We start from the raw sequence: 10,964 nt of genomic DNA, 5'->3' as shown, positions 1-10,964 counted from the left end.
ACGCAAACGTGTACGATCAAGATCAGAGACTCACGGGGAGATATCAAAACACAACTCTACAACATAAATAAGTCATACAAGCATCATAATACAAGCCAGGGGCCTCGAGGGCTCGAATACAAGTGCTCGATAATAGACGAGTCAGCGGAAGCAACAATATCTGAGTACAGACATAAGTTAAACAAGTTTGCCTTAAGAAGGCTAGCACAAACTGGGATACAGATCGAAAGAGGCGCATGCCTCCTGCCTGGGATCCTCCTAACTACTCCTGGTCGTCATCAGTGGGCTGCACGTAGTAGTAGGCACCTCCGGTGTAGTAGGAGTCGTCGTCGACGGTGGCGTCTGGCTCCTAGGCTCCGGCATCTGGTTTGCGACAACCAGGTAGAAGGGAAAGGGGGAAAAAGGGGGAGAAAGCAACCGTGAGTACTCATCCAAAGTACTCACAAGCAAGGAGCTACACTACATATGCATGGGTATATGTGTAAAGGGCCATAACGGTGGACTGAACTGCAGAATGCCAGAATAAGAGGGGGATAGCTAATCCTGTCGAAGACTACGCTTCTGGCCACCTCCATCTTGCAGCATGTAGAAGAGAGTAGATGGTAAGTTCACCAAGTAGCATCGTATAGCATAATCCTACGCGGCGATCCCCTCCTTGTCGCCCTGTTAGAGAGCGATCACCGGGTTATATCTGGCACTTGGAAGGGTGTGTTTTATTAAGTATCCAGTTCTAGTTGTCATAAGGTCAAGGTACAACTCCGGGTCGTCCTTTTACCGAGGGACACGGCTATTCGAATAGATAAACTTCCCTGCAGGGGTGCACCACATAACCCAACACGCTCGATCCCATTTGGCCAGACACACTTTCCTGGGTCATGCCCGGCCTCGGAAGATCAACACGTCGCAGCCCCACCTAGGCTCAACAGAGAGGTCAGCACGCCGGTCTAAATCCTATGCGCGCAGGGGTCTTGGCCCATCGCCCATTGCACACCTGCACGTTGCGTACGCGGCCGGAAGCAGACCTAGACCCCTTAATACAAGCGCGAGCTTACGGTCCAATGCGGCGCGCTCCACTCAGTCGCTGACGTCAAAAAGAGCTTCGGCTGATACCACGACGCCGAGTGCCCATAACTGCTCCCGCGTAGTTGGTTAGTGCGTATAGACCAAATGGCCAAACTCAGATCAAATACCAAGATCTCATTAAGCGTGTTAAGTATCCGCGAACGCCGACCAGTGCCAGGCCCACCTCTCTCCTAGGTGGTCTCAACATGCCCTGTCGCTCCGCCACAAAGTAACAGTCGGGGGCCGTCAGGAACCCAGGCCCACCTCTACCGGGATGGAGCCACCTGTCCTTTCAGCCCTCTCATCAGAATCACTTGCGGGTACTCAACGAGCTGACCCGACTTTAGTCACCACATGTGTCATGTATATAAAGTATATAATATATACCCGTGATCACCTCCCGAAGTGATCACGGCCCAGTAGTATAGCATGGCAGACGGACAAGAGTGTAGGGCCACTGATGGAACACTAGCATCCTATACTAAGCAGTAGGATAGCAGGTAAGGGTAACAACTGTAGCAACAATGACAGGCTATGCAGCAGAATAGGATTAACCGAAAGCAGTAACATGCTACACTACTCTAATGCAAGCTGTATAGAGAAGAATAGGCGATATCTGGTGATCAAGGGGGGGGGCTTGCCTGGTTGCTCTGGCAAGGAGGGGTCGTCGTCGTCGACGTAGTCGATCACAGGGGCAACATCGGTCTCAGGGTCTACCCGAGAGAAGAGGGGGAAGAAACAGTAAATATAAAGCAAACATAGCATCACAAAGCATAACGTGGCAATATGCTGTGCCAGGTGTGACCTAACGCATGGCTACACGATATAGGTGAAGGGGGAATTCAACCGGGAATGTATTCCCGGTTCCGAACCTGTGTCAGATAGATGACCGGAGGGGGAATGTTCCATGTTTAGATAGTTAGAGGCATCTGACAGGTAAACGGAACGCGTATTTGGATTCGCCTCGTCGTTCTGAGCAACTTTCATGTAGAAAACATTTTCATCCGAGTTACGGTTTAATTACTATGATTTTTCAAAGATCAAACCATTTTCTGGATTTATTTAGATTAACAGAAATGGAAAAAGACGTCAGCATGACATCACAACGATATCAGCAGTCAACTGTGACCATTGACTGGTCAAACCTAACCTGTGGGTCCAGTGGGACCCACTGGTCAGTGACTGGACTAATTAAACAGGGTATATTGGACTAATCTAATACTAATTATCAAGCAGGGCCCACTGTCAGTGTCTAATTGGTGAATAGATTAATTAATCAATTTAATTAACAGATTTTCTATTTATCTAACTCGTTTTATTGACTCGGCCCCACATGTCAGTGGGTTGACCCAGTCAATGAGTCAACTGGGCCCACCCGTCAGTGGCTCAGCGGGCCCCATACGTCAGCGCCAGGTCAACCTCGCCGGCGTCGGCACCGGAATCACGCCGGCGACCAAACCTGCAGCGGCGTGGCCTCTAAACTCGTCGGAAAATGCACTCCGGCCACCGTTTTGCGCGCGCGAGGTGGCTTTCGAAAGAGGGGAGCAAGGCGCGTCGCGTGGCGCTAACGGTTGGCCTCGGGAAGGCCTAAAACGACGACGGCATGCGGCGAGGCGGACGCCGGAGTTCGGCCATCTCCGCCAACGGCGACAGAGGGCACGAGGAGGCGAGCTGGAGGCTCGAGCGGCACCAGGGAGGCGCCCTGAGCACGTTGACGTTCTTGCCCGGCCTTGGCAACGACTACAACGACGGCGACTAGCTGCACGATGGAGCTCAGCGCGGCCATCCATGGCGATGGCAGTTACGGGTGCGGAAAAGAGCGACAGAAGGAGGGAGGAGGAGCGGAGCTCACCGCCGCGGCGCAAGGAGGCCTTCGAGGGGCTTAGTAGCAGTAGTGGCCGGCCGGTGAGGGAGGAGGTCACTGGCGGCCCGAGGTTGACGAAGGGTCGATCCGGCACGCGTAGAGTTTCCGAACTCCAACCGCCGGTCGAGGAGGAAGGGGCAGAGGCCGGCTGGCCTTCCAGACTCGTCGGAGGAACCAAAGAGCGCCGGCGGCCGCGAGATCGACGGTGGTGCGACGTCGGCCGTGCCCGAACAGAGAGGGAAGAAGGGAGCGGGCGCGTGAGGGAGAGGGAGGAGAGGGGAAGTGGATCTGGGAGAGGCGAGTGGGAGAGGAGGCGTCCCGAGGCGCGTCGTGGCGGCCTTATCCTCCCGCGGCGCGCTGTAGCGACGGAGCCGGCGAGGTGGTCCGGCGGGAACGGGCGCCCGGCTCGGGTCAGGGGAACAGGGGGACGAGAGGGTTGACCGGGGGAAGTGGGCCACTAGGCCAGCTCGGGTGGGCCGAGGCCTAGAGGGCAGGAGGCTTTCTTTCCCCTGTTCTTTTTCTTTTAAAACTTTTCTGTTTTCATTTAACAGAAGCCTTTTGCATTTTCTTTTACACTAATTATCTTTGGCAAAAATGTGCCACTGCTGAAAACAAATACTAGGGGCAGTGGTGCACTGCCACCATACGATTGGGAATTATTTGAATCCATTTGGAATTTTCGTAATTGGAGTAGCATTTTAAAATGCTAGAATTGCACTGGATTAATTGCTACTGCTCATTTTAGCAACATAGTGATGTTCCTTTTCTTAACATCAAATTGTTTTGGAATATTTGCTAACTAATGAACATTTTTCCCGCAACTTTTTGCAACTTCAAATTTCACTTTGAATTTGAATAGAATTCAGAGAAGGGATTTGAGTTGAGATATTACCCCAACAAGATTAAGCTTTGTAAACCAAGATGACTTGGCACTGATCATAATGGATTACTGTAGTGTGATGCTGGGGATGTTACAAAAAGATCACTCTCTATCTAAATGATAGAACCACTGGCACGGTACCTCTCACATTGGTAAGTCAAATCCTGGTGAAGACATCATGAGCAATGACACGATGACATCATCTCCACTTCATAGCCCATCGGTCTTCATTCATTGAAGCCAGGGCATTGACTGACTTTCAGCGATCGCTATATGAAATACATAAAAAAAGTTCTCCTAAACATGTTCCTTTACGTCACTACTACTTGGAATTGGAAGTCTAGGAGCAGGACTAACCTTTTTCTTTCGTTTAAATAAAGTCGAGATGTAGCTTTCTCTATCTCAATAAATTATTCCACCTCCATTCATTGGAGAACAAAGCGTTATCTGATTAGATCCTTGCTTCAAACTCAACCGAATCAAGTTTCAAAAATAGATGTGGAAGAGGCAAAGGGAAGAGCGAGGTTGCCGAATTGTTTCTCAGAGCCGGACGAAACATCTATCTCTATTTACAATACCCTTACCCCCAAGAAAACTTTGTCGAAAAAGGTTGCCATCGTAATAGGGATTGCACCTCAACATGGCAGCCCTCAATTCTGCCAATTGTGTGTGACTTGTACTCTTCTAGGCTTCCTCTTTGCCTCAAGTGATTAAACTCATCAACTACACCAACCACATTTCTTACCTCAAACCTCTCTACAATCTCTTGAATTCACTCTTGCCAAGATACTTGTCCCCTATTCACTAAGAAACTGTTGTACCAACTTTCAGCTCTCCCCCTAAGGTGCATAGCCGAAAGTTCTACCTTGTACCAATCCGTAACTTGGTACACCGAAAAGTAATGTTCACACTTTTGTATCCAAGACCTGGCCCCTTCAAATATTAGAAAATAAACTCTAGGAGGTTGATGTATCTGCTGCCCATATTGATGTTGATTTTGCGGCCTTTGTTCTTGCAGGTATTGGTACGGGTCATGCTGTTGAGTTGGAAGCGGTTGGTTAAGGTAAGTATATATTGGCACTTCTGGTTTCATGGAATTTCCAGCATAGGGCAAAAGTATTGGTTGGGAAAATTGGATATTTGGTATTGAATTGGGTCTTGGTTGTGGTGGTGGAGGTGCAGGATTAGGTCAATATTATCATGTTTTGAGCTGTGAGGAAGGCCATAGGTGGCTGGAAACAAGTGTTCGTGCCAAGGTTTTGAGGGGGATAGAGAGGGTTATTTTTGTGATTGGGTCTTTTAGTTGCTTTGCTACTAGAGAGGTCTAGGTGGTCAGGGGTTTAAAGTTCTGGAATAGGTGTGAGTGGTGGTCGTATTCAGTACCAATGGTACGGTAATTGGAGGTTCAGGCGGTTCAGGCCTAGGATAAGAGCTAGAGGCTTGTTGAGGGGTAGCCATGGTTTCAGCTTCACTGGCAATAGCTGGTAGGGACATTTGTTGTGGTGATCTAGGAAAATGAACCATATTGCCCCTAGTTGTGTTAATCGAGCTATGCTCTTCTTCAACGCTCCGCGCCTTCAAAAAAGTAGTTTTGTTGCTTGCGCTTTAATTTAGGAGTTTCAACTTAACTAGCATATGTGCATTTGGGTTGTTGGCATATGTCGGCTACATACTGGATGCTTTTCCATCATTGTTCGACTTGCACAGAAACAATGGGTCCCTTCTGGTTTATTTTTCTCCCTCCAAGTTTGTTCTTCACTGTAATGTGTGTCAACTCAACAAGAGTGAGCACACCCTTCCTGCTGGTCTTCTTCAACCTTTGTCTGTTCCATTACAACCTGGGTCTTCTATTTCAATGGATTTTCTTGAGCCACTCCCCAAGTTTTATGGTTATAACTCAATACTTGTGGTCGTGGACCGTTTCACTGGCTCATTTCATTCCTCTATCTCACCCTTTTAGCTGTATACCCTATCTTGTATCCAGTAGTAAGTCTACTCTTCTTACCCCCTCTCCTCTACCTTTTGTGGCCCATCTATTATCTTTTTGACCATCTTTGAGTCATAGCGAGACGACTCTATCTCTTTTCACAAGTACAGCCGTAAGTACAGTTGCGGGCGTCAACGATCAGCAGTACTGAGCTACGGAAAGTCTACCGAATTATAGCTACAGAAAGTCTATTGAAAGGACCTAATCAAAGGCTACTACAGCTATAACTGACCCGCCTATGGAATCTATTGGCTCAGCTGAACCGACATGAAATGAAAGAGAGGAAGGCGGAAGCTATTGGCAAATAGAGGGGGGATGTTCTCCGTGTCTTTTAGCCCTCACTAGATGACAACTTGCTTACTTTTCACTTCTTCTTAAGCTTGGCAGACTATTTCCTGACTGACTTGATAGTGCGATGAGCTTACTTGCTCTAGTTCTATCCTCGGGATTTACTTACCTGAGTACCTAGCACCGAGGATCGATGTAATTTACTTTCAAAAGATGCTGTTGATGCTAACACACATATAAATAAATGTTCCCCACTGCTTGCTCCTCTTACCCGAATGGGGTTATATGCCTTAGTGAAACTCAGGGTAAAGTTGGCAGAGGTATGACCTCGGGAAGAAAGAAAGATCGGGTGGGGAAAACGGGGTTCAAACCCGTGACTTCTGGCGTGACAGACCAGCACTCTAACCAACTGAACTATTTCCCCCTTTCGTAACTACTGTCGATTCAACAGTCACCTACCGGTTACCTTTGTAACTATACCAAAGTAGCTGTACAACAGAATGCCCTTCGCCTTTAGTAATTTCCTTATATATATTATGTTATATACTAAATGTGTCAAAGCAATAGAACTTATTGAAAAAAAACAAGCCCATCTTTCTCAAAAAGGAAGAGAGGCTGCGCCCCCGCAGAGAGAACCCCATTCTTTCAACAAAGTTCTAATTAATTATGTAGAAAAAGAAATAAGGAAAATAGGAGTAAGTGAGTAGGGTCAACAAGATTCTAAACGAATTCCACAAGTGACGGAACCGACGATGATGAAGAGATAAGGGGCGAAGGATATTTTTCTATTATTCCAATTCTTATTTATTGATTATCTAATTTATTTAGATCCATATTCATTTTCATTTGCAAATACAAACTCTCTTTCATTTTCTTTTTACTTTTGCGCTAAGGATAAGGGAACTGAGAAAAAAAGAGCTGGCTTGGCTGGTACATCAAGCATATGACATATTGCTTATTCGGTGTGGTACACATATCTGTCAATGTCAATCAAGTAAGAAAATGCATTCCCACTGTCTGAGGAAAAGGTGAAGAATTTCAATTTATTGAGCTTGTAAGGCCCGTTGAAGTCCCCGAGAAAGGGTATAAATCGGGCTATAAGTAGGCCGTTTGCTATTGCAATCAGGGCTGCTCGCCTTTCCTTTTGACGGCTTGGCTTCCTATCGCTCCTATGTAGTGGTCGGCCTTAAAAGGAGTCTTCCTACCATACCATCATGCATGCCTATGTTATAGTGCGTTAAGCTTCGCCAGAAGCAAGCAAGATGATGAAGCGAAGCTTCATAGACAAGGCTCATTCCGTGCTTGACTTACGAGCTCGTGTAGTAAGGCCTCACCCTACTTCAATAAGGGCTTATGCACTCCACTCGTAAACGAGCGTTAGAGCTTTTTGAGCAAGAGAGCGAAGCCTTCCTGGAGCTTCCCCCTTCCCTCACCCGAGAATTGCATTTCCGCTTCAGCTTCCCTGGTTTAGTTGGTTTGGAGGACTAATTGATTGGATACCCAATCTGCATAATCTTTCAAAGTCACTACTTCTATGACGATAGGCGTAAAGGCATGATTAGTTCCACGAATCTCACTGCACTGACCATAGTAAACTCCTCATTGTACCGAGATGGACGTAAGATTTGAACGACCAGGTATAGCATCACATTTGACACCTGAGGAAGGTACAACCCAACTATGAGGTACATCAGCGGGTGTTACAATCATACGTAGATGAGTTTTGGCTGGTACAACCACTCTATTATCAACTTCTAATAAACATGATTGACCCAATTCTGGATCATCTTCTGGAATCGTATAGCTGTCAAAAGTGAGTGACTGTTCATCAGAACTCTTATAGTCTGAATACTCATAAGGTTGGGTCGACGCCCGCGTCCCCCCAAACTTGACTTGCAAGTTTCCCCGCAAAAAGCTCTCCATGCCTACTCTTATTTATAAAGAGCACTATTCTTCTTTAGTTAGGTAGTTCTCCCCCTCTATGAGACCGTAAGACCTCGGTGGAATCGAAGGCCCGCTTACTAATAGGCAAGAGGGGACCCTTTCTCGCCCAGCCCTACCTACATCAGTGAAGCTGGAACCGAGGAAGACACACATGAGACAAAATGAAGGTATGGGACGGCCAGTTCACCACGGAAAGGGATGCTAGTCAGCTTTGGCGAAGTTGTAGGCCCCAATAGATCAGATCTCAAGAGTGATTCCTCACCTATCCTGCCAGGGGCCAAGTCGAAGGCTCGAGTATAGATTCCCTATGCTCATGTGAATGGCCGGCCCGTAGATCTAAAAGGATCCATAAAAAAGACCGGAAAGTGTGTTTGTCCATGAAAAAAACTCGTTCATGAGACCTCGAATTCCCACGTTCCGGCCTGCATTATGCCAGCAGGTCCCACCCCCAATGTCTTGAGTCACCCTTATCTAAAAAAAGGACAGAGTCTATCTAGATCATAGGATCACTGTATTCAGAGGTCATTTCTCTTTCTTTGACGTCCCACCATTCACGACATCCCTTGCTTCTCGCAAGAATGGCTCCTCGGTGGAGGAGTAGAAGTGCTGATCCCCTTCGGTCAAGTGCTTGTGCGTTCTCTTACCTACCGTAGGACCTCCGTCCCCGAAGCGAAGAAGGAGGAGCAGGAACAACAGGTTGTCCTCTCTTGGCCCAGTAGTTCCGCAACTACTACCGTGGTTGTTGCCAACGGGGATCCCCCATTCCGAAAGGTAACGGGACCAACCCTTAGGTCCAAAATTGTATGCCACTGTTGTGGTGCCGATAGATTCACTATTGAAGCCCCTTATCGGACATTGCAAGCTTAGCATCTATTTTTCGTATATCGCTCCACCACACCGAGAAGAGGTATGTGTACCTCCAGCAATAACAAGAATGGAACCATAGGCTCCTATGCTGGGAGCATTTCGGGGTATAGGTCTAACCACCTCAACTCCCCGTTTCTGGCATGCTATAGTTCTTTTAGTCTCTCGACGATGGGAATGGGAGATGACCGGTAAGCCAGATGCTTCGCGAACCACCGGTACATTTCGTGGCACTTAAATCACCCTCGTTAAGAGGTGCACTCCGATACCATTGATGTCCAATAGCTTTGATAGTAATGGCTGGATCTACTAATACCCCGTCCATTGAGTATAACAGAGCAAACGATGGTATAGCAATGAACAAAAGAATGACACTTGGAAATATGGTCCAAATAATTTCGATAGTAGTTCCATGAACAATCCTTTGTGGGATTGGATTAGTTTGCTTGTTGAAATGCCGTAAAGCGCGAACCAACATCCGTGATACGAAAACCAAAACAAGAATGAGGAAGAAAAAGATATCGTGATGTATGTCAATGATTCCTTGCATCATAGGTGTTGCTGCCTCTTGAGATCCTAATTGCCATGGTTCCGCAGCATCACAAAGAGCGATTGTGAGGAATCGACATGATAATGAACGAAGAATCATTGGAATTTCCCATCTTTTGCAGCTCTGCTCCCGAAAAGAGAAAGGAAAGGAGATTGATCCTGACGTCAGCGTTGGTTTTTCCAACAAAAAACAAGAACATTCTTTCACGAACTTCCATGACAAAATGCTAGTTGCCTCATAACGCATACACTGGAGCGTTTGTCCAATCGACAAAGACTACTTACTATACGTGTTTTCTGAAGAGCAACAACGGAAAAAATAGGTGAACCTGGATACCATACTATTAAAGAGAAAGATACAGACTAACAAGAAATCAAGGACCTCATGAGTACTACTTAGGCAGTCGGCCTCATCAATTAGTCATGCCAATGAGATATCAAGCGATTCCAACGGGGCTACGGACAAGAAAGGTCCTTTCGAGAATCTATTTCCCCTTGGGTCTATCAAGCTGAACAGTTCATGGGGATATAAGAAGATCACACTTAGACAACTGTCTACACTGCCTCTTTAATGATCCGAATTCCATGACGCATAGTTCATCTGTCCATATATATATATATTCCTAATTTCATATTCATCACCATTTCAAATCGGGCAAGGAGAAGTCGTCGTGTTGGTTCTAGGATGGAATGATCTTTTGATCCAAAGATGCCGGTGCTAAAACCTCTTGTGTCTCTTTTAATAGGACCGCGAAGGCAAGAGCATTGAGGAAGCAAGGATTCTCCCATAACTAATTAATGCGGGAAAAAACAAGATTTCACTGAAAAAAGGTGCCTAACCTCGGGATTTTTCGATACTTTTCTTGAAATTGACTGGATTTGGAAGAAAATGCACTCAACCTAACAAATCCTGATGAATTCAAGTGGTTAGTTTAAGGGGGTACATGGGGCTGACGCCGAAGGAGATAGGAATGAAGTAGGGCGGGCAACTACCCAGAGATTGGAATGCCCTATCAACAGGGAATGCTGGTACCACCTATGGTGCTTGATAGTCTTCAATCCAGACGGTCTCGAGAGTACCTTCACCCATAGCATAGGGCTTGATGTGGCTTTGGGGCTTCCCAAAAGGTAATAGAATAGGTAGTTCAGGCACCATCATCAATATGTTGCTGCTATTGAATTCGGTTTTGAATCAAGCAGCAAGAGTCCGACCTCAGGGCCCACCATAGAAAGGCATTCCTCAGTCCCAGAATAGCATGCATACGGGAGCCATATTCCAATCATGTGAGCAGACTTCTTTGATAAGCAAGCAGCTATTCGCGTAGGCCTGGATACAGAGGAAAGGGAGGGGAAGGTATAGAACTCTATCAAAAGAGCACCTTAGCGGCGATGCCTGGAAGGATTTCCTCTTATTTCAGTATATAGGACTTCTTGTCCGCGGGACCTAACTAACTACCCGATCGATGGAAAATAAGGGCAAGTCAATACCAGATCGCACTCAACAAAGTAAAACGGGATGAATTCAA

At 46.7% G+C, this 10,964-nt stretch overlaps 1 protein-coding gene and 1 non-coding gene across 2 annotated transcripts; both read right to left on the bottom strand.

Moving 5' to 3' along the window:
- Positions 1–6,431: 6,431 nt before the first annotated feature.
- On the bottom strand, positions 6,432–6,505 carry TRNAD-GUC (transfer RNA aspartic acid (anticodon GUC)). Its single transcript has one exon. It is a non-coding gene; the product is annotated as a tRNA-Asp (tRNA).
- Positions 6,506–7,680: 1,175 nt separating this feature from the next.
- LOC123052508 (cytochrome c oxidase subunit 2-like) lies at positions 7,681–9,553 on the bottom strand. The gene is made up of 2 exons (XM_044475717.1): positions 9,151–9,553; positions 7,681–7,940 (listed from the first exon to the last, which is right to left on the bottom strand). Exons 1-2 carry the CDS (start codon positions 9,536–9,538, stop codon positions 7,681–7,683), a joined length of 648 nt encoding a protein of 215 aa, XP_044331652.1. The 5' UTR covers positions 9,539–9,553.
- Positions 9,554–10,964: the final 1,411 nt, after the last annotated feature.

The sequence above is a fragment of the Triticum aestivum genome, chromosome 2D, assembly GCF_018294505.1.
Source record: "Triticum aestivum cultivar Chinese Spring chromosome 2D, IWGSC CS RefSeq v2.1, whole genome shotgun sequence".
NCBI lineage: Eukaryota > Viridiplantae > Streptophyta > Magnoliopsida > Poales > Poaceae > Triticum > Triticum aestivum.
Note: the sequence above shows the minus strand (reverse complement) of the source record. Positions and strands in the feature narration are given on the sequence as shown.

Excerpts from the sequence above, each read along its gene's own strand:
- LOC123052508 (XM_044475717.1), bottom strand. The coding sequence starts at position 9,538 with ATGATTCTTCGTTCATTATCATGTCGATTCCTCACAATCGCTCTTTGT. Across the intron at positions 7,941-9,150 it reads TGGACATCAATGGTATCGGA|CTTATGAGTATTCAGACTAT; the intron begins GTGCACCTCTTA and ends CGTCGACCCAAC.